At 51.3% G+C, this 23,289-nt stretch overlaps 1 protein-coding gene across 4 annotated transcripts in view; it reads right to left on the bottom strand.

The window, feature by feature from the left end:
- The window catches only part of ADGRD2 (adhesion G protein-coupled receptor D2), a 76,990-nt gene that overhangs the window by 45,722 nt on the left and 7,979 nt on the right, over positions 1-23,289 (bottom strand). The window contains exons 4-18 of one of the 4 annotated variants that reach the window (XM_032767718.2): positions 18,629-18,703; positions 17,978-18,041; positions 16,838-17,074; positions 15,191-15,844; positions 13,954-14,052; positions 13,254-13,339; positions 12,375-12,653; positions 10,369-10,480; positions 8,418-8,552; positions 7,041-7,155; positions 4,355-4,460; positions 3,961-4,016; positions 1,461-1,587; positions 1,243-1,346; positions 380-482 (exon numbers count right to left, since the gene is read on the bottom strand). In XM_032767718.2, the coding sequence (XP_032623609.1) occupies positions 380-482; positions 1,243-1,346; positions 1,461-1,587; positions 3,961-4,016; positions 4,355-4,460; positions 7,041-7,155; positions 8,418-8,552; positions 10,369-10,480; positions 12,375-12,653; positions 13,254-13,339; positions 13,954-14,052; positions 15,191-15,844; positions 16,838-17,074; positions 17,978-18,041; positions 18,629-18,676 (2,325 nt within the window). In that variant the 5' untranslated portion in view covers positions 18,677-18,703. Of the gene's footprint in view, positions 1-379; positions 483-1,242; positions 1,347-1,460; positions 1,588-3,960; positions 4,017-4,354; positions 4,461-7,040; positions 7,156-8,417; positions 8,553-10,368; positions 10,481-12,374; positions 12,654-13,253; positions 13,340-13,953; positions 14,053-15,190; positions 15,845-16,837; positions 17,075-17,977; positions 18,042-18,628; positions 18,707-23,289 lie in introns of all 4 variants that reach the window. The other 3 variants (XM_032767720.2, XM_075060593.1, XM_075060594.1) reach the window with 3 other exon arrangements.

The following is a 23,289-nucleotide window of genomic DNA, read 5'->3' as shown; positions in this document are numbered from 1 at the left end:
CATCTGGATTTTCCTTTGAAGTCTCTCCTGCAAGTACTGACCAGTGCAGGCCCTGATTAGCCTACGAGGTCACAAGAGGTGGTATCATCCCAGGCTGGTATTTAATGCCACTTTACATGGCAGACTCTTCCTGCAGGATTCTCTGGGTTAAAAATAAATATGCTGCCAGGAGTGGGGAATGGAACTGTTCCTACATATGGTGCAAGCATATTCCCAAGGACAGTGTAATCCTGTTTATTCCTCAACACAGATTATAGACAATCGTTAATAAACTAGACTATGCTTTTGTCTTAGGAGCTGTAGCCACGATGTCACAGCAAACAAGAAGTCTGGCAGCATCTGTTACCGGGGAAGGTGAGATGCCTCCTAGCCATCTTACCTGGTTGGTTTTGGCCAATTCACTAAACATGAGCAGAGCTTCAGCTGCAGCTAAAGCAAAGATCAGATTCTTGTGCACGGTTGTTCGTTCGCTCTTAGGAACACTGAGGAAGGGGAAATGGAAAACCTTGGTCATTAAAAAGCATGACTGGATTCGGTAGGAGCTGTATGTGATTTTCTTACTAGCCACTCGTCAGACCATGTGGATTGCACTGTGTTGCCTTTGACCTCTCTGCTGCTCATCACAGAGGTGCAATTCCAAAGAGAGTGGAAAGCACTGGTGAAAAGAGGAAAAATACTTGATGCTCTTGGCAGCGCAGTTACTCTGCCACTCAGGGCTTATTCAGTGCCCACTGGCTATGGTCAGTGGCACTGTCAGGGCCCCCAGAGAACTGGGGGTTTTATTCCTTGTAAACCTGGTTGGTGATCTGTCTCCCTGACGGTCTGTGGAAATGTTTTTTCCTTTCACTGCAATTGCAGCAGTGATCTTTCTACAGTCGGATTGTAAACAATGGATTCCAGAAGCCTTGCATTTATGAGCACCCGAACACTAGCAGCGTGTGCAGCCCTCAGCTCACAGTAACACCCACGACAAGCAGCCAGCTTGTGCACCCAGCCCTTGGGAACAAACCTGTATGTGCAGCTCTGTGCTTCTGGACTGACCCATTAAGGAAACCAAACTCAGCACTGCTGAGCAAGCCTGCAACAACAAACCCGCTCCCCCGAAACTCGTCTTTCACACAGACAGGAATGAAATGGCTACAGCTAACAGTATCTAATGTGCATTCTCAACTAAAGGCATTAAATATCATTCCCCCACCCCGAATCTATAATGAATGCTACAAATGTGTAGATTCTTCTTACCCAACTGCCAGGAATAAAATGAATGTAACAATCAGGGCACAGAAGGAAACTCCACATCCAATAAACGTCAGGGTCTTCAGAGTCAGCTCCTCCTCCAGGCTCCTCTGTCCCAAAACATATAAAACAGGTATTGTTTGCAGCGGTGTGACCATCACCATGTTTGGACACTAATGCCTGCGGAGTGTGTCCGATCATTTAATGAGATTTTGCTGATTTACCTGCACTTCATACACCTGCAACAGCACTGCAAAGTTGGTGGTGTGGTTGCAGAAGCAGGCTGTGGATTCCAGGCGAGACATTACGATGGAGCAGCCTACAGTGGACCACATTCCCCCTGTGTCTGGGCTAACATGGAGCAAGAAAGAGACAGAGAAAAAATACAAGGAAATTATCAGTTATCCCAAAGGAAAGTCAAAGCTCCCAGGAGAAATTTACACTCCCAGAGGAAGCAGAATTGTGCTGAGGCGTGATGTGGCATTGAGGACATATCTCAAGAAGCGGATTTAGCACAGTACAAACACCCTGCTGGCCAGGATATCTCAGAGATTCAGCAGAAACAGAGACAAGCCATGTCTAGATGAGGAAAATAGCCTGTGCTGGTTTTAAAAACAGGACTTTGCATCTTGTGTGCACTGGGCAAGTGGTGTTTAGAAACATGTTTGTTGGGCAGGGTATTGCTGAGAGGAGATGAGGACACCCACAACCAGCTAACACATTTATAACCATGACTTGCCCTGTCTACGCTAGGCACAAATTCTGCTTAAAACTATATAAACTAACCCATGTTAATTAAAATTTTTCCAAACACATCCTACATTCCTGTCTGGACAGGGCCCGAGCCACCCAGCAGTCCCGCACACCCATGTGCTTAATGGATCCACAAACTTGTGAGCTGTATTCACAATTTGTCAGATTTGTCCTTCTTCATAAGTAGCACCACATTTTCACATGCCTGGCCCTTCTCCCCAGGAAAGGTAAAACTCCCATTGACGTCCACAGAATCAGTTCTGTGCATCAGCTGCAACACACTGACCCTGTGGCTTGGGCACGGCCGGCTCCAGGCACCAGCCCAGGAGGCAGATGCTTGGGGCGGCCAACAGAGAGGGGCGGCACGTCCGGCTCTTTGGTGGCGGATCCCTCACTCCCTTTTGGAGCGAAGGACCACACACCAAATTGCCGCCGAAGACTGAAGCGGCGGCCGTAGAGTTGCGGCTTGCGATCATGCTTTTTTTTTTTTCCTCCCTCCCCCTGCTTGGGGTGGCAAAAACCCTGGAGCCAGCCCTGGGCTTGGGGAAGTAGGTTGTGCATTCAAGTGATTCTATTACAGATCCATAAAACTTCATTGTCCCACTGCCACCACCCCAGTGATGTCTAGTGAAATACACAACCCAGTGGCAGACAGTATTCATGAAGTGTTTGCACCCTGAATTCCTGCTGTGCTAGAACTCTGAGCCCAGCCGTTCTTTGCTCAGTCAGGAGCCGTAATTAACCTGAGCTTTATGTTTCAGTCTCTCATACTCCATGAATGGTCACTTGCTTGTGAGCAACTTTTCCAAAGGAAATCGTCCCAGGAGAGAACTCAACTGCAGCAGGTCTGGATGTCAGAGCACAGAGAGACCTGGGATTTCTAATGCGGCAGAGGACAGAAACCAGTTTAACTAAAGGCTTACTTTCCCCACAGGTTGGGGTTTCAATCATTTTGCTTCCAGGGGCCGGTGCTCTCAGTGTCACATCTCTATCCTCGCTGCATCCCTGGTGGCAAAGCCAATGGAGACTTGGAGGACTCTGTCTATGCCAGGCCACTCCCCTGGTAAGCATGTTCTGTACAGCATAAGCAGTGCGAGAAATGCACGAGAGCTGACTGCACTCACAGATTGTGCACCACCCAGGCTAAGGGGGTTTACAGAGCAATTCACACACCTCCTGGATCTGCCCTGGATTTAGAACATGGAGGGGGCTGGGTGCGCCGATTCCCGGCTGTCTAAGGTGTGATGTTAGTCAGAAAAGCCAGTGCCCTCATTTTTTGATGACTCCAGACATGTTTCAGTCTTGCTTAGGACCTGACCAGCCTGAACTCTTACCCCCAAAGATGCCAATCCCTAGCCCTCCCTCACTGACCTGACAAGCTGTGGACGCTCCTAGCCCCCAAGTGGGATGGCGAGAGGGGAACTCCCAGTTCCAGCTCGGTCACTTGGGGGGCTGACGGCTTTGCCTAGGTCAATCAGATGCTGGGCCTCAGTTTTACCATTTTTAAACTGGTCGTAACAACAGTTCGTTATTTCCTGCAGCAGCAGTAGGGAAGAGCTGCGCGGGTTCATTGCTGAGTGTTTAGGAAACACCCAAATCAGATGAACGTGACCCAAGAGGTTTCCAGTCCCACCCCCTTGGGAAGAGTAGGAGGACCAAGCCTTCCGCCAGTGTGTTTCTTCGGAGACACCTTGAAACGTAGGGGGAGCTGTCACAGCCTTTGACTAAGCTGTAAGGAACTACTGAGCTGTCCACAGTGATGCTAGCGACTGTGCCAGCATATTTGCTTTGCAAGACAGGTCTGCTTTTGCCCAGTCTCCACCCAACTCTGCAGGGAGAAGCGAACTCACCCACCAGGTTCAGGGAGAAGCAAACTCCCCCACCGTTTGTTTTTGGTTTGGGGTTTTGGGGGCGGGGGTAGGAAGAGGGGGAATAGCTCAGAAATTGCAAGTTTGAATTGGAAAACGGCACCTGATGCTGAAGTTCCAGAAAGCACAGATCGGTTCCACAAGCTTGTCAGGCGGATCCTGCAGGTGGAGACAGAGAAGAGGCGATCAGACACTCCAGGGCATGCTGTAACTCGACCAATGCGCTAACCCAGGCCACATTTGGTTTCTAGGTGCACACAATCAGCCAGCCCCAGTCTCACACCTGCCCCCAGAAGCTGGCTTGGGCCTGAGACGAGTCAGAGGAAAACTTGGGTTAAATTCAAAGAGAATTTGACTCCTAGGAGACAGGCTTGGCTCAGCCTTCCACTGTCTCCCCAGGTCACAGTGCAGTCCCTGTCTCTGGGCTAGGACTCTGCAATGAGGTCTTTGTTTGCTCCTGGTCTCTTCCATCGTAACAGAGGAGGAGCATCGGGTACCTGGGTGCGGTGCTGCAGGTGATAGCGTACAGATGTGCTGATCTCCTGGTAGTCGCTGCGTAGAGAGGATGAAATAATGGCGGAGCCCACCTGTGTGCTCAGATACCTGGGAACAGACAGCACGAGAGCTGAGCAGCAGGGTCATTTCTTAAACTGATTAATAAAATCTTTGCAGAGAACATTGACAAGGAAACAATTATCCCAGGGGACAATCAACAGGAGGGACCCCCGATGCCGGAACGAAGGTGGCCAATGGCTTAGCTAGCCTAGTGCCCTGTCACCAATGCAAACGCTTCCAAGCAGGCATCGACTCTCCATAGTGGACTCCCCCCTCAATGGGGAAGATGCCGTCCTGCCCTGGCTGATGAACCTGTGTTGTTGTTGTAAGCAGAGTCAGGATGAGCTGTACCCTGACATCTGGTGGTGAAGTATGGGAAGTGTGGAAAGAATGTCTGGAATGCGAAATCTCAAATATTTGCATAGGCACGCCTACCCCATCCCAGACTGCCGAGCTGTGGGACTGCTTTGTGACAGAAATGACTCAACCTCAGTTGGGTGGTACTTGCTAGACAAGGGACATGGGTTCCAAAACCCTGTGAATAGAGAGAGGTTGGGGACAGGTATTTGTGCCTGGTGGTGCAGGCTCCTTGTGGAGCTAGAAGCACCAGTTGCACCCCCTCCTCTCTCCACTGTGGAATGTCAGAGTTGATTTTTTATTCCCTTAAGACTCTAGATACAGGTTGCTGAGCTGAACTCACTTTGGGCTAATGGTGCACTAGCACTGGGCTCCCCTACTATGTGCTGAGATCACTAAGAGCTGAAATCACAAAAGAGCTGAAATTACTGAGCTGTGAGCACTGAGTACTGTGCTAACTAGTGGGGGAGCCTGAAGCTATACTGTGGAACAGAGCAGCTGGCGGAGTGGAGCAGTTTGTGGGGATGGCTGGAGCGGACCACGGGACAGCTGGTGGAGCGGAGCGGCTGGCAGAGCGGAGTAGCTGTGGGGCGTGTGGAGCAGCCCACAGAGCGAGCGGAGCCGAGCAGTTTGCAGGGACAACTGGAGCAGCTCACGAGGCAGCTGGTGGAGCGGAGCAGTTTGTGAGGACGGCCGGAGGAGCAGAGTGGAGCGGCTGGTAAGGCGGAGCAGTTCGTGGAGAAGGCGGAAGCAGAACCCACGGAGAGGCAGGGCAGTTGGCCCTGGACCACGTAAGGTGCCCCTTTCACCCAGGCTGGGGGGAGGGACCTCTACAGATAGACTCTTGAATTCTGGGGTGGCATTGACCAGAGACTTTTGGGTTGTTGGACTTTGGAGTGATTGGACTTAAGACCCTAAGGGGAAAAGGACATTGCCAAATGTACTTGGGGGGTGGTTATGGTTTGTGTTATAACTCTGTTTGTGGTGTTTCTCCAATGGGATGCCGCATTGATTCCTTCCTTTATTAAAAAGATTTCGCTACACTCAGACTCCGTGCTTGCGAGAGGGGAAGTATTGCCTCCTAGAGGCGCCCAGGAGGGTATGGTATGTAAGTGTCCCAGGTCACTGGGTGGGGGCTCGAGCCGGTTATGCCTTGTGTTATTGAAACGGAACCCCTGGATACTGAACCTGGCCCTTGTTGCTGCCAACTCAGAGGGGCAGAAGGGTTACATTGTACCTTAGCTAATGTACCCGTAGATGCTTTTCTTGCCCATATTAACATGGAGGGCTGCAAAGGCCAGAGAAAGAGGCGACTTTTCCCAGCTCTTCTAAACCCTAACTCTAGGCTGCCTCCCATAGGGCAGTTATACCCAGGTGATGTGAGACACAGCTGGGCTGGCAGCCCGGGTAAGGGGAGCTCAGGGTCTCTGTATATCAAGCAGTGACCCATTCTGGCTGCACCTGGGGCTAGAGTGATCAGAGCCACCTGCCCTTTGCTTCGGGCCGAGCTGTTCAGATGCAGACACAGGGATCTTTAGGATAGAACATACTGGGGTTAGCAGGCAAACGAAAACCAGGCAGCCCCTCCCCCATGGCTAATGTAAAAGAGGCTTCAGGTTAAATCATCCCAAGCTGGAGCAGCACAAGTGGAAGAGGGAAAGGCAGGACGCGAGAGAGGGCAGCTTGCCAGTTGGAGGCGACAGGCTGCTATCCCCACCTAGTGCTCCCAGGAGAACAGCCAGGCACACAGCGGCTGCAGCCTGAGATGGCTAGTGCTTTGCTCAAGCCACTTGCCGGCCTGGTGCCCCTCCAGTATCTGCATTGACCCAGCCCCAGGAACCTCTGCTTCCAATTCAGCCACCGACCTGAGGTGGGGACTGGGCCAGTTCTGTCTGGACACTGTTAAATCATCCCAGCGAGAGGCATTCTCCGCAGGCTTGTCCACGTCCTTCTGCAGCGGGCCTATTGCACAGGTAACCCCGCCCAGGAGAGGACCCACTCTGGGTCCCTCGGCAGGGCCTTAGCTGCCAGCCACCATAGAATGGACGAGGCCTCTCCCCTCTTTAGCGCAAGCCCATGGGACCAGAATCTAGCCCTAATTCTGGGAGATATTTTCTGTGCAGAACTATTGGCTGCATGTGGCTGCAGCAGCGGGAGGACACCCAAAGCACTGACATTGCTGCGGACTCCCGGGGCCTGGCCAGGTCTGACTGGCACATCCCTGTTTGTCTGGGGCTGAGCAGTACGACGACCAGGTGAATGCGCACTCACCGCCGTCCTCCGTCAGACGCGGCCACGTCCTGGAACACGGTGCTGCTCCCCGGGAGGAAACATTGGAGGGAGGAGTAGCCGTACCACGTGTTGATCGCAGTGACTGTGCTGAGACCTGAACAGAGACAATGGAGCAGGAGAAGGGAAAAATCTTCCGCTCAGTGTCCCTGATGACGACACTCGGCCTGCTGCAAGTGCCAGTGGTCTCCTTTGCGGGGGGGCAGCCCAGGGGCAGGGGCAGAGCTGACAGAAACTCACCTGGGTCGATGCACGGGGGACCGTGGCTCACAAACAGCCATGTCCAGGGTTACGGCCTCTGGGTTCGCCCCCTTGCAACTCCCTTTGAGGTTTAGTTTCAAACAAGCCCCAAACTAGTTCCACACCTGCGCAATGGGAATCCCAGAACAGCCCTTCCCCGCAGGGCTATGGCCAGGCCAGTCACTAAACACTGTGAGCAGCTCAGACCCTGCGGCGATGGAAGCCAGCCAAGTGTCTATGAAAAACAGGCCACGTCTCAGCTGGCCTCACGATGTCATAGAGAAATCCTCACGCACAACGGCTCTACCCCCTCCTCCATTTCCCCTCCAGCAACTGCCTCGCAAGAGACGATGGTGCCGGGAGCAAAGAACAGTCCATCTCTGGTGCTTGTTTCAGAGTTTGCGTCAGGGGAACTGGCTGGCTTAGAAGATGGGCAATGAGGCCATGGCTGGTGCCACCAGCCAGCGCTGTCCCTAAGGGGGTGTGGGGCCTGAGGTGGACATGATGAATCTGTCATGTCCGAGCCCAAACTGTCACTTCCTGGACCGACCCCGCTGGCCAATCATGCTGGCCCATGGGGGGCCCCGAGCAGTCTCCCCGATTCGCTGTACCCTAGGGATGGCTCTGCCACCAGCTTTGACCCAACCCCAAGTTGGCCATGACTGAAAGTCATTCGCCCCAATAAGGCTGTTGGATGGATTGTGTGACAGGAGCTGGTGGGTCTCAGCTCTGAGCAGTCACACTCCCTATCACACAGCCATGCCTAGCAATGGTGAGCCCCCAGGTTGTCCATCACAGCAGTGAGAAGCCGGGCAGTACAAGGGCCAGGAGCCAAGCCCCGTCTCTCCAGGTCCAGGTGGAGGCACTCAGGTGGCATGTTCACACACACTGCTGCAGTCTCTGAAGTACCTGTTCATGGAGCGCTCTGAGACCCACACCCATTTCCTTCTCCCTGAGAATAGCCTCCATACAGCCACTTTCAAAACGGAATTTTGGCAGAATATGTTAATTCAGGTATTACCACCAGCCCCTGTTACAAAGCTTCTGCATGAAGCTTCCCTCCTCCAAGTGGAGTCAGGGAGGGTCCCTCCAGGATGCAGGACATGGCTCTCACCCTACCTTTGGCTTTAAGTCTTTCTACTTCTTCAGGGGGAACTTCTATGAGGTCAGGCCTGCCTGCCTCCTGGCTTTGGATGAGATACACGTCACTGCTGGGCTCCTGCCGGCTGAGCTCCATCTTCCTGACTTCGATCCCTGAGGAAACAACCCCTGTCGGTATTTCCTCCAAAACCGCTACTCAGAATGCCATGGCCTGAGGCCCTGAGCAGAATATTTAGGATAGACATTGAATTCCTCTGGAAATCAGCCAGCCACATTCAGGCTTAGTTCACTGCCCACCTTAACCCCAGCTGAGCAGTGTAATATTTGCCTTTGGGGGTTGTCATGTAATAACGACCTGGCTCCACAGAGGGAACGGGCTGAGCTAGAGGATGGCATGAGGCTTTATCACACACACACACACACACACTTTTTTCTAATAAGGGCAAAGCAGTCACACAACAGTATAGCGTCAATCAGTGCTCTATCAGATCCGTGTATTGGACACAACAAAGCCAGGTGTTCTCAAACCCTGGAGAATCTTGCCTAAGGCCCTTCCAGCCAATTGGAGCACAGCAGCCCCCCAAGTCCCCCTAGGACCAAAGAGAGGACAAAGCAAAAGAACCTGTGGGGGAGGCTCCCCCCATACCCAGCCTCCTGGTGAGGCTCTTCAGACAGTGACATCATTGGCCAAAGGAAATGGTGGTAACTCAGAGATCTCAAACTGAGCAAAGTCCCGGAGAACAGCCTGCCGGGCTCACTCCCGCTTTGTGTGGGTGAGAGCGTGCGGGGAGGGATAGGACAAACTGACCTACTAGGGGTGTCCCGTGTCTAGGATTTAGTGGGGTGTCTACGTGATCGCTACCCCCACCTCCCCTGACACCCCAGCCTTCACTTCAGACCCGTGATACCACCCGAGCCCTCGGAGTGTTTGACGAAACCACGTCAGCCCAGCCCGGCCGTTTGCTCAGAAGACGACGCTGCCTCGCCCCTCAGCTTCTCTGCCAGCGCCTGTGTCCCTGGCGCCTGGACTAAAGTTTGTGGAAGCCCCTTCTTAAATACTGGGAGACCTGAGCTTGCCGGTGTACTGAGCTGTGAGGCGCCATGTGCGTGGGCACATCACCCTCTTGTGGAGGCCTTGGGGAAGGTCACTCTGACTGGAGCATTCCTCAGTGCTACTGCATGGAAAGGATTTCTTGTAATTACGCTTCCTGGTTTGCAGTTTAAAATGAGATTACAGGGTGATGTCAAGTGATCGGGAAGGAAGGAAATACAGCCACAGCCTCCCTCAAGCAACCCCTCCCACCCTTAAAATAGCAAGTTAACTCTCTGCAGCCAGCTTTCCAAATGAGGCCTTCAAGTGCCCAATGTCAGACACCCCAGGCCTGATTTTCCGAAGAGTCAGCCGGAGCTATCGGCAGCTGAGTGCCCACAAACCAGGGTGCTTCAGATCAGCAGACGTAGCTGAAATCGTGGGCCATAACACTCAGCCTTTGTATACCCAGTGTCATGCGACCTCGTGGGAGTTAGCAGAGGCAGGCCTGTTCCCCCAGTAATGACGTAAGCATGGGATCAGTGAAGAACAGAACCACCTCCGTTTCTCCCTGGCAAAGGGTACAGGGCAGTTCTCTCCTGCTGCTGGAGCTGCTTCTACCAGTTCCCCTTTCTCCCGGAGACAGGACATGCACACACGGTCAAGAATTTCCTCCCAAGATTACTTTCTGAGATGGAGGTCCTCCTGGGAACAGCCACCCTCTTGATGGGCTGTATGTGGGTGTGCAGAGAACACCCACTCCCCCAGCCAGGACAGTAACCCTGTTACACCACTTTCACCTTCAAAGTTCTGGGCTAGGAACTTGTCACACACACCCTGCCCACCACCATCCCAGGCAAACTACCACCGCCACTGCCTGAAGGCTGCTCAGACTTGCCCCTTTCAAGTGCAAGGTGGCTCAAGCTTGTTCATACTCACCGATGTTCCTGTACTGGATCACTATCTTTGTCCTTTCCGCAGTCAGAAGTTGGTCTAGGTTTGAAGCCATTCTATCCATGTTCTCTACAACAGTCATAGGCCCTCTGATAATCTAAGAGACACACACAGTCATTTGTAAAAATAATGAAGAGTCCTCGTGCCACCTTAGAGACTAAAATTTATTTGGGCATAAACTCACACAGTCATTTGTGAGATCTCCCTATATCAAATGGTGTAGCTTACAACCAGTGTTGCCAACTCTCGTGTCTCATGATATTTGGTGTTTTCAAAGCCTCGGCTCCAGAAGTCAGGTGATTACATGAAAATCTCAGTTTTCAGTTTTCTTTTCCCTTTTTTTAAAAAAATAAGTCTGTTGCCCCACTGGCAGCAAAGAAAAGCTTGAAAATTTGAAACCTATTTGCTCAAAAAACCAACAGGCAAATAAAGAGGATCCAACTTGCTTTTGGGGGGCCTGACTCCTGAGTTTTGAACACTTGAGGTTGTCTGTGCTGTAGAACACACACTCACATCCCCTGAAACCTACTCACAAGAGAAAGAGCTGCCCGCAAGAAACGGAGCCATTACTTGAAAAGCTACAAATTCACAGCCTGATCCCAAGAGGTGCTGAGCACATGGACCATCCTGCGTATCACAAGTGTGACAGTGCTGCATAACATGGGCACTCGGAGCCTCACACCTTCCCTGCAGAGGTTGCTTCTACTCAAGCTAAAGAGGAATCTCTGGGAGTCGTAGTGGGTTTATGATGCAGTTGAGAAGTTCTCCAGGAGCAGGCTGTGCTGTGCTGTGCACGTAACCCCTGGCCGCTGCACGTACCCCAGCCAGAGAGCTTGACTTTTGAGCTCAAGCCATGATTTCTGGAGGCCTCTGGTTTAATCCCCAGTGGACTGGCCACGACGGGAGCTGTTACACATACACCCAGGAGGAGCCAGGTCATTACAATATACAGAAAGGGCTGGCCCGAGAAGACAAGACAAAAGCAATCCCAGCATCCAATGGAGAAGGCCCCCGCTTCAGGAGATATGATGAAAATTTCTCACACAAGGCTCTACAGTGTTTTGAACAGTTTGGGGTCTGGAAACAGATGCTGTCTTGGCATCCCATCAGCAAACATTACAACAATGCACTTTTAAAAAGCTAGCACATGATCCCTGCCAGGCACAGCAGTGGGGGAAGCAAAGTGCCAGCAATCTGCCACAGACTGCGTTAACCCGCCAGGGAACAGGCCCCTGAATGGCAATTGTCCTGGCATTAGGCAAGCCGGGTTGAACAGGACAGAAGCTGAGGGGGGCTCCCAAAGGAACCTGCAAGGAGGGGGCAGCTTGGAGTTTTAGCAACGGACAGCAGCAAACGCAGGATCACTGGAGCAAGCAAAGACTGCTGCAGGCGGATGTTTGATGTGCTGCCCAATGCTGCTTGACAGCATCAAAGTAGGAGTCATGGGTTTACACCTTGAGACACAGCAATTCCTGGCACTGCTGCTACTCTAGGGCAGGGCGAGATAGTTCAGAAATCATCTGATCCTCTCACTGTCCATCAAAATATTCATGCAGCTCTGGAGCCAAACTGGATTGCTGCAAAGGTTCAGAACACCTGGTTAATTCCTCCATAGATGCCTCCATCCCTGCCCCCTAATCATCTCATTTTCATGCTGTCTGTGCAATCCCAGGCTCCAGCCAGGAGCTGGACTGCAAGTGCCATGACATTGCCAGGAAGGCTGTTTGCATGAGATCCAGCATGCCTACTATCTCTAGAGAGAGCCTCCTCTTCCCATTCCAGCCAGCCCCAAACTCTGACCTTCGGAGGTTTGCCCCACACTAGGCCCACCCTCATGATTAGTCATCAGGTCATTGTGAGCCAGCGAATCAAAGAACTGCAGATCCCAGCAGCATGGTCAGATGTGACACAAACCTAGTCTGCAGTGTCACAGACCACGCTGAGGCGAGGCAGGTAGCTGGGTTCATGCACACACCACAAGCCTATTTCACCTGGCTGATTTCTGACCACTGGTCAGTATTTTGCTCCTCCAGGATCAGTCCAGTCACTTCCACGTAATACTGACTCAGCTGCTCCAGCATCTCCAGCTGTTCCTGTTCCTGGACTTCAATGTCTGAAACTTGCTTTAGAAACTGGACCACGCCAAGCAGGTCAGCTGGCTTCACCGGGGTCTCCTCCTCCCTCAGGACACTCGTCAGAGCGTGGAGAGCATTGACAGCTGCTGAGATGTTCACGTCTCTAACATCGCCCAAGAAAACATTCTCAGGAATCTGCCAAGGAAAAGGCTTTTACCCCAGAGCAGACCCCACCTTTGTCCAAAGACATCAAACGATGTGGAGTTAATTAAGGGCTACGGGTGATACTCTGTGCCCACCCTCCAATACACAAGGAGGCTGCCCTGCCAGCCACCCATAAGCTATTAACCTGTAAGCTGGTGACTAGTGGAAAATGCACCCTGTGCAGGGAAGACAGATCTGCCCCTGCTCTGCCACACAGGAGTATATGGGCATTTGCTGAACTCAGCGTGCAAACGAGACCGGGAATCACTGCTATAAACAGGGCTCCCCTGCTCACAGTAACAAGTCCCCCAGATCAGGCCCTTGGGGCTGTGAAATGGGCTCAGTCTGCCAAAATGATACAAGAGGTAAATATTTTAAAAGCCAGAAAAAGGTGGCGGGTCTATTCGTGAGGTTCCTCCCACTCCTGGAGGGCAGCACTAGAGGGGCCCGGGGCGCACAGCTTCAGGCTGGGAGGAAAAGAAACACGCACAAGAATGAACAATGACACAGCAAGGCGGCTCTGGCCTGTTCTCAGCATTGGGAACTCCCAGCAACGAAAGGTCCCAAGGGTCTGGGCTCTCAAGCACTCACCACGGTAGCATTTGCGAGGGTATTAACCCGACTGATCAGTGGCGGGTTGGATTCTGACTGGGTTTTCTTCAGGAGTAAATACACATCTGAGAATAACACAAAGACACAAGTATTGCCATGATCCCCAGTAAAGTCCCATTGCAAGTGCCTGGACAGTAGCTCCTTGGGATTCACTGATGTGCTGGGAGGACAATCAGAACAAGCTGCCGGGACTTGGGGTGGTAATTTGTGCCTTTTACCTTTAGCGCAAAGACACCAAGAGCTGCTCAGCCAAACTTTTGATCTCTGTGACCTCCCCTCCCTCAGCCCATCTCCTCACCCAACAGGACCAGAGATGCTTTGATTTGATCTTACCCTACAGTGCTGTCACTGTAAGGGGGACAATACCCAGGAGTCCTGCAACGTGCAGTGCGGATAACAGACAACTGAATAAACTGAAGATAAAAAAATTAAAAATCAGTAAAAGCAGCAAGCGAGAGCATTCGGCCAGGACACACTTGGACTGAGGCTGTGGCTACAGTACATTTTGACATTTATGTAATTTAGAAAGTTGAAAACGCTAGAGATTGTACAAGATTAGACTGTAAACTCTCCAGGGCAGAGACTGTGTCTTCCTGGGTGTCTGTATAGGGCCTGATCCTGGCCAGGACCTCTGGGTGCTACCACAATGGAGATAATAAATAAATCATGCTGGCTGTACCCTTCTTGTAGTGGCAGACGAAAGGTAAGGAATGCAAACAAGAAGTGTCACTGACTCCACCACTGCCAATGTCCAGAATTCTGCATTGCTCCACAGGCCCTAGGGAGAGACACAAACAAGGCCCACAGAGCTGAGACACGCGCTGGCCCCCAACAGACAGGACGTTTTCACAAATCAGCCACAAAAACTTTGTTTAAGGCTGAAAATCACCAGTTGCTCCTTAAACAGCCCCACTGTTCTCCCAGGCACAGCCTGGAGCATGCATTCCTGGGGTTGCTCCATAACGTAGCTTCTCAGATAACTTGCAGTTAGATGCCCACCCCAGATACACCACAAGGAGACAGAAACACCAAGGCTTGAGTTCTGGGTTTGATTAGGAATCGTCAAGCCAGCTGGGATAAACTGTGGTGCTAAATAGTGCCTTTCACGCAGGAGGCTCCAGAAGCACTAGGTAGATGATATACAGGGTCTAACAATAGTAATCAACTGATAACAGGGGAGCAAGTGTAGCCTGAAGCTATTTCTACACTACGCAGCTTTTAGCGACACAGCCGTGCCGCTACAGCCGTGCCGCTAAAAGGCACGCAGCATAGCTGCTGTTTTGTCAGCAGGAAAGAGTTCTGTCGCCAACAAAAAACCTCCACTCCCAACAAGCGGTGTTAGCGTGATCGGCGGAGCACTCTCTGTTCACACAAGTGCTTATTGTCGACAAAACTTTTGTCTTGGGGTGGGGGAGGGGGAAGAGGCGACTTAACATCTCTCTGAACAACAAAAGTTTTGTCTTTCACTCTTGCCAGTGAAGACAAAGCCTAACTTCTCCAACTGAAACTAGAGGGGAAACATGGAGGAGGAAGAGTATAATGAGCCCAGTGGGAATTTGTCCAGGACACTGGAGTTCATGACGAAAAGTGCCATGGAACCTTTAATGACCACAGATGAACAGGACCTCGGTCTCAGATCTTATCTGGATGGTGACTACCTCCCTTCCGCCAACACTCAAACCAACCCTCCTTTCCCTCCCCAAAAGACACACCATCCTCCAAACATTCCCCAGCTATCCGTCCTCCCAGCGCAAACCTCTCTTCCTATGGGTGATGCTTATGCCCACACGGAACCCTGTCATCTTCGGTACGGCTGCACCTGGCAGAAGGGCACTGCCTTTTGCTGATCTGCAGCTCAGAACCTAATCTTGGAAAGCAAAGTATGCCGGGGACCTGACGTCGCAAATGAGTCTTACCTGGGCAAAGAAACTGCGCTGTCACTTCTTGTACAGTGGGCTCAATCTCCAGAGTGTGACTGCCCCACCCGAAGATAAGCTGATGGTCTATCAGGCAGCACGACCGGACTCTCTCTATCTGCTCTTCGCTAAGGACTGTCCGCCACACGTTCAGGTCAGTGATGTTCCCACTGAAGGACTCTTTCTCCTTGAAGGTGCCCCCTAGTGAATCCTGGTCTTGCCCAATAATGAAAGTTCCATGATCGTAAATAGCCCGGCTGGCCAGCGGCCCTGCGGTGCACAATCCAGCGGCAGAGGCCTTCTTCTTCCCATCGGCGTAGATGGCCCATGTCCCGTTTTGCTGCTGCCAGGTGACACAGAAGTGATGCCACTGCCCATCGCTGCGGAACACAGGTAGGTACGGGGAGTGGTGTCCGTGGACGATGATTGCAAATCGTACAAACCCTTCCTCATCAACAAAGCCACGCAGCTGGAACTCATTAATGAAAGCAGGGACAGCATAGGAGAAGATGGTGGAAACCTCCTGGGCCTTGTTGTCCCACTGGATGTGGGCACAGGCGGTGACAGCAGGCATCACGGGGAAGTTGGCCAGCACCTTCACGTACTTAATGTCCGTTTTGTTTCTGAACACCAGGATTGGTGCTCTGTGAATTCCTGGAAGGGGAACATTCAAAACTTCAGCCAAGAGAGGGCAGGAACCTGGACCAAACCCTGCTCTCTCTCTCCGGGAGACAACCATTTCTTTTATTTCATTCCCACAAATGCTAAAGACCTTGACCCCCAGCATACCACAATACCATAAATACATGCTTGAGGGTTCTCAGCTACTTCTAAAGGGGATGATGCTGGCTACAGTGATGCCTGGAGAGGGAAGGGGAGTTTGATGCTAGAGCATTTCTGCAATTGCCACTTCTGGAAAATGACACTTCCAGCAACCAGGATGGTAAATAATGAATTTGGGATTAACTGCTCATCGCCAAAGGCCTATTTTCTGGAGGCAGAGCTTAGAGACGACCTCCCAGATCACCCGACCCATGCTCAGCACAGCTGGGATACATGACTACCCAGGGCTGGATTGCTACAGCCTACGCCCCCCGTCATATTACTTATATGATTACTTCTGCAGATATGTTCCAGGGGATACATCCAGTAAAACCATCCTTGTCTTGATGCTGAGGTGGAGCATGGAGAATTAGTCCATGACACCCCAGGGCATGAGATTCCCCCTGAAAACTCTCCTTTGCCAGGATACCCACAAATAACTGGATACTGGTGAGACATCTGATGTACCATTGCCTGGCCTGCTGACCAATACCCTCTCATTGTTTCCTTGTACTCCCCCTTCTCTCTGTGTCCATCTGTTGGGTCTTGTCTTATACTTCAATTGTAAGCTCCCTGGGGCAGGTTCAGTCCTTTTGGCTTGTGTCTGTACAGCACCTTGCGCAACATGGCCCTGGTCCATGCTAGGGCTCCTAGGTCCTACCACAATACAAATCACAAGAATAATTTTTCCAGACTGATAACTTACCCTCACAATATCCAGACACACGTGTTTTGTAAAAGAAGGATCCGACCTCTGGGCCTTCCTGGGTTTCTTTGTCCCTGGCTAGGCCAGGCTAGCTGCCCCAATGCCCATCTTATACTCACGTCTCTGCTTGTGTTTCTGCAGGAATGCCTCTCTCTCAGCTAACCAGACAGAGCTTTGCACTTGCAGGGAGTGCAGCAGTTTTCTGACCGAAGCCAGCTCGCTGTCCTGGATCTCAAAGAGCAGCTGCGCAAAGCGTTGTTCACAGTGTCTGTTCGCATGCCACCAGTCCAAGGGGATGTCCACGTATTCATAAACATCTCCCAAGGTTGTGACGATGGCAGCAGCAGCACCAAAATCTGAAAGGCAGACATGCAAGCTGGACCATTGCTACCCCATGCAGCACAGAAGCCAGTTTGCAGAAAGCACCAGAGCTATGTCCTCATTCCCTGCACATTCGCCCCCGGACGCATGAGGCCTTCACATCAACAGCCTCAGTAATACTAACTACATGCCACACACTCGCTCGTGCCACCTGGGGCCAGCCTCATGCAGCAGATCAGCTGTGCACTTGCAAACATGGGGTTTGTGCAGCCCTCGGAAAGTCAGAAGCAGAATCTCGCACCCGTACGCAGCACAAAGGGACATCAGCGAACAGGGACAGACTTTAGTGGATTATCTCGGGCTTAAGATAAGGAAGAGCTGCAAGCTGCATTTTAGCACACGTGCTTGGAAGTGTTGGCTTTCCCTAGGCCCAGCCCTTAGACCTGATTCATCCTTGTGAAATACCCAAAACAGTGGCAATGTCAGGACAAAGCGACACACACTGCCGTTCACCAGAGGGACACACTTTGAGAGGACATCTTATTCAAACTCACTCAGGGACTTACAGACAGAACTTAGGCCCCGTTTTTCAGCTCCCCCCGTTCCATATTTTCAAGTGGCAATTTGCACTCAAAAAATTGGTGCCACATTGGTTGCACCCACAAGTGCATTACAGGCACAAATATCAGCAGTTGGACAGCACTTACCTGATTTTTACCTGCTAACCTGGCACTGCAGTTAGCTGTACAAATACTAATATTTACACCTGCAATCAAATTTGGGTCCAACAAACATTGGTCGCAATTTACAACCATACGAAAAGGAGTGTGTGTGTGTGGGTAAACGTTAGCTCTTACAGTCCCAAACATATCATCATAGATTCTCCGTGCTGAATATTGTTCACACAAAAAGACTCAAGTGCTGATTAGGACACTAACCTTTTGAAGTGTGATTATCAGCAAGGGCAGTAAAGTCTAAGAGTTCCCTGGACAGGCTACCAATCTGCAAGAAATAACACCACACGGTGGGAGCAAGGTTTAGAGGGTACGTTTACTGCTTAGTTCCCTATTTAAGCCCATGGAGTCTGGCGTCTCTGCTCATGCTGCACTGTTCTAGCAAGTTTTCCTTGTTATATACACATGTATATAAAGAACCTCTGAAAATAAACATTTCATAGCAAAATACTCTCCTCCACACAGCTACATGGAATAATCAGGAAACTAGAAATATAACAATATCCATTGCTGAGGCTCTAAAAGCCAAGTGCTATTATTAAAGTACCTGAATCTGCCAAGTGAAATCTACCTCTTGCTGAAACACTGGAAGATGGAACCTACCAGAGCATGACCAGTAGCAACCATCTCCTTTGGGCTGCAGCATCAATAACAAGCCAGTAACTAAATACATTGACCTTTCATTTTATTTTAGGAGATTTATTCCAGTGTCACTCAGAACAACCTCACCTAGGACTCAGGCCCTGTGTTCCAACATCCTGACTGTTAGGGAAATGTCTTATGGACAATTCCTAGTGGTTTTAAGCATTCAAATTATCCAGCTACTCAAAGCAATTAAGTCCTTGTAAAACTTACCAGAAAGCTGAGGAACCAGGACTCAGGTCTGGAGTGTCGCCTGACCATGTCGATTAGCTGGAAATCTTTCCCTCTCTGCTGGAATGGACAAAGGAGTGCTAGATAAAGATGTCCTGCAGCTGTAGAGCTAATTCTTGCATACAGAAATGGGGGGAAAGAGACTCAACAGAAAATATCCATCCTAGATAGCCTGCTAGGCCCACTCTGTGCCTGTTGCAGATGAGATACCAAAAGCCGATAACTCTGCAGAAGCTAAAAGCAGTAAAGAGTCCTGTGGCACCTTATAAACTAACTGACGTATTGGAGCATGAGCCCTCATGGGTGAATACCCACTTCGTCAGATGCATTCACCCACAAAAGCTTATGCTCCAATACGTCTGTTAGTCTATAAGGTACCACAGGACTCTTTGTTGCTTTTTACAGATCCAGACTAACACGGCTACCCCTCTGATACTCTGGAGAACCTGTATCATTAGTTTATAAGTCAGACGGTTAGTGAACCCTCCTCACATGCTTTTAAACAAATCAAGTCAGAGGCATAAATCACATTTCTGAGCAGTGTCAAACGAAATCTTTGAAAACATTTCCAGGTAGCTGTGCTGGCCAGACAATGGGATCTTGTAAAGGTTCTGATAAGATGTAGCACAGGGACTAACCATCACAAATTGGTATAACCCTTACATCTTACAGGTGGGTAAACTGAGGTGCAGAGCGACTAAGTAACTTGCTCACAGCCACACAACAAATCAGCCTTACAGTTCAGAGGTGAGAAGCCAGGAGCACACTCAATCCCCTGCTTTTAACCACTAACTCTGTGGTGGTCCTGCACATACAAAATAGATTTCTCAAAAGCCAATCCTTGGCACCTAGAGTCCCATGAAAATGGTACCACATGGAGATTTTGAAAGCTAGCTTTTCGAAAAGCAAGGGGGGGGGAGTCATTGCCCAAAGAGGAAGTGCTGATCCATTTGGCAGTCAGAATTTAAAATAAAAGCACTTTGGAGACCACGTGAAAGAGACTCTGGTTCTAACTGAGCAGCCTGCAGGTCTGGAGAACCAGGCAGTGTTAGGTGGCCAGGGGTGGGACACCCTCCTCCCTCTCCCTGCCCCCAGAAAGAAGGAAAAAGCACATTGACCGAGATGCTAAATGCTGGGAAGACAAACAAAGAACATTCAACGTGACCAGAGTGGGAGGGGCCAACGACCAGGAGTCAAGGGTCTCTCATGGGACTGCACAGAAGCAGTAGCGGATTTGGCGTCATGGTGCCAGGCCCACTCCAAAGGGGTCCCAGGCCAGTCTGCTCTTCTCTGCCCCCCGCCCTCTCCTGCAGGGGCAGAAGCTTGGTGCTGCTGGCTCCTGGGGCTCAGGCTGCAGCAGGGCAGGCTCCGCCCTCAAGCCAAGCTCCTCCCCTGCCCCTCCCCTTTCCTGTCGCCGAACAGCTGGTGTGAAGGAGGGGGAGCAGCGGAGCCACAGCTCACTCACTGCCTGGGGGAGGAGGCAGAGGTGAGGTGGGGCAGGGGAGGGCAGGGCAGGGCAGGGCCTTAGGGAAGGGGGGCGGAATCAGGGCACACCCCCTCCAGCCCCCTGCCCTGACCCCTGAACCTCCCCACATCTCCCCTGACCCCTGCACCCCCCCCACATACCCAGCCCCGATGCACGCCCCCACACACACATTCCAACCTGCACCCCTCACACCAAATGGGAGCTGCCCCAGGTAAGCACTCCACACTCCAACCCTGAGCTCCCTCCCTCACCCTAGCTCCTGGCCAGACCCTGCACCCCAACCACCAGCCTGCTCCTGCACCCTAACTCCCTCCCAGACCCTGCACCCCCAGCCCTGTGCTCAGTGCAGGGAGAGACGAAGAGAATGGGCTAGAACCAGGGAGAAGGTAGGTACCCGCTCTATGTGGCCAGGGGCGGGGGGGATCCTGTTTACCCCTCCCCAGCCTTGCTGCACTTGCAGTTTACCTCTGCCCCCTCCCTGGCTCCAGAGACCAACCCTAGCTCTCACCCCACTGTGCTTTTACCCCCGGCCCCTTTTACAATCATTCCCCGGGGGGGGGGGCACAAATATGTTTGGTGCCAGGCCCACAAAAAGCTAATCCGGCCCTGCGCAGAAGAGAGAATTAGAGAAGATGACCATGCAGCAATGGGATGACTGACTAATGAGCATTATGTCCACACACCCCACAAATATCACCAGTGGCAAAGCAAATTAATAGAAGGGAAAGGTGAGGGATGTTGACTGCACGTTAGCACAGCGATGCTTTGCTTTAGTTTTATATTAACTTGTATCAGAGACAAAGATCTGAACATTTAAAAATCTGATTGAAAAACAAGCTTCTTGTCCATTGGAAGGGAAAGCACAATACTATTATTTTACCTTCTCTAGTGCCTTTCACCCCAGCATCACAAGACCCTTTACTGGCAATGGATTGAACCTCTCAGCACATCCCTTAGGTAGGTGTTGGCTTCCCCAGGTGTAAACCGGGAGGTGATGAGTCAGAACCCAGGGCAGATCGTGCCACATTTACTTCTAAGACCATTTTCAATCTATGAGCCACCACAGGGGCAGCTGTGCTCCTCTGGGACTGTGCATATCCCAAAGCCCAGGATGCAGCATGTGAGAGCAGGGGACAAAGCATTCTTGGTCGAGGGGATCCAGCAACGGAACAATCTTCCAGAGGAAATCAGGCCAATCCAGAGTCTGGTCATCTTTAGGAAACATTCCAAAGCCTTCCTCCTTGAGAAAGCCTTTCCAGCATAAGGAACGAACACCCCTTCCATTCCCAAACCCCTCCTGCCCCCCAAAATAAACGCACACCCTAGCACAGAATCCAGTTAGTCTGCTAGTGACGGGAATTTATGCAGCAGACACCTAGATGCTATGGCAATGGGTGGAATGGATAATAACCCCCCTAGGTAGACAGTGGGGCCAGAGCCAGGAATGAAACCCAGACATTATTACCTTGCTCTGTGCTTTAGCCTCCAGCTGAAACTCCCTCCCTAGAATAAAATGTGGCTGCTAAAGGAGGACTTCATGCTCCGAACCCAAACCAGCAAGATACCTGGTATTTTCCACCATCAACCCTTTGGGGGCCTAGAGGTTTAAAGAATCTATTCTTCCCCCAACACTGACCTAAGACCCAATATTAACTCTTTCACACCCAAACCGCACTGACACCCGTCACACACAGACTCTCTGCTTGTTCCAGGATTTCTTCATTTCACTGTAAATTGTGCACAATCCATCCCTGTCTGGTAGGCGATTCTGGTTCTGAGAGGGGTCTGGGGCAGAATGATTCTGGGGTGCAAGGTGGGGGGAAGGGAATTGCTTCCACAGGAGGGGGGCTATGTGCAGGTTCAGCAGCTGGAAGGCTGATGTTGTATAAACACAATATCTGAGACCTGCAGGATGAATCTGTTAAGTCTCACCCCAGGGAGAACTTTCATAACCTCCTCACCCCACAAGGAGCCAGCCACGCACACAAGTGCCACAGAGCAAGAGACAAAGCACTGAGCAGCTGTATTGTCAGCTGGTGCTTATGCTGAGACCACCTAACTCCCTGCAGGGGATGGGACTGGAGCCAATGCAGAGCTGAGAATGAAGGCAATGGGCTGAATAACTGCGTTATAAAAGTTGCGGGATTTCTTATTCTTGGGGGAGGTTTTGCTTGCACAGGCTTCCTGTCTCACGGCCCATCTAGCTATTGCACATCCACTTGCAAAGTTTTAAAAATAATTTACTTAAATCAAACTCATCTTGTTTTGAGAGAAACGGGCTGATACTGAGGAGAAATTAGCCTGTTGAAACTGGACTTCGCACTAGATGCACAAATAAGCAGCGAAGCACTTAAAAAGGCTTGATTTTAAAATGCGGCACTGGCCCTTTGTGGCAGGAAGCTGACAAATAATCTTCCCCGGGTGCTACTTGGTGGCGTGTTATTCTGAAGAGTTTAATCATTTAACGTTGTATTTGACTGGGTAAAACCCACAATTGTTGTGACTATTTTTGTAAATCCACCCCTCCCCCAACAAAACAAAAACACACAAAAAAAACAAATCCTCAAAGACTGAGGGACACAGTCCAGGGCAACCAGCTGCTCAGCCCCATCAAATAACCAGCCAGGCAACTCTGGGGGGAAACATCCCACTCCCCCAAGCCAAGGGCTCTCCAGCCCGCTGTACCCATTTCAGGGGTCTGATCTGTCTTGCTTACCCCAAGTTTCACTATCAGACCAACATACCTACGGGTCACAGCCACACGCTTACTGAACATCTGCGCTCTCATTTGACCACATCAGCATAAAATAAATCAACTGGAATATAAACACCGCACTTGCATTTCAGCACGTAGGACACCGAGCGGGACAAACCAGACACCGTGTGAACTTAGCCTGTCCGGACTTCGCAGCGCTGCCTATGCAGCCTCCTGCAAGGAGCTGATGGCCCCTGGCTGGGAACCTGCCCCAGCGACCGCGGGAGGCTCAGCCCCTGCCCGCGGCGCTTTAGCTCAGCACACCCGGCTGTGAGCCCGGCAGCGGTTCCAGCGCGGGGGCCCCGCGGAAAGTGCCCCGGGCCAGATGGGCTCCGGCTTCCCGGAGCAGCCGGTGGAGGAGCGCGCTGGTTCCGTCCCGGGAGAGCTGCAGCCCCCGGGGCG

Source organism: Chelonoidis abingdonii, chromosome 24, assembly GCF_003597395.2.
Source record: "Chelonoidis abingdonii isolate Lonesome George chromosome 24, CheloAbing_2.0, whole genome shotgun sequence".
NCBI classification, from domain to species: Eukaryota; Metazoa; Chordata; order Testudines; family Testudinidae; genus Chelonoidis; species Chelonoidis abingdonii.
Note: the sequence above shows the minus strand (reverse complement) of the source record. Positions and strands in the feature narration are given on the sequence as shown.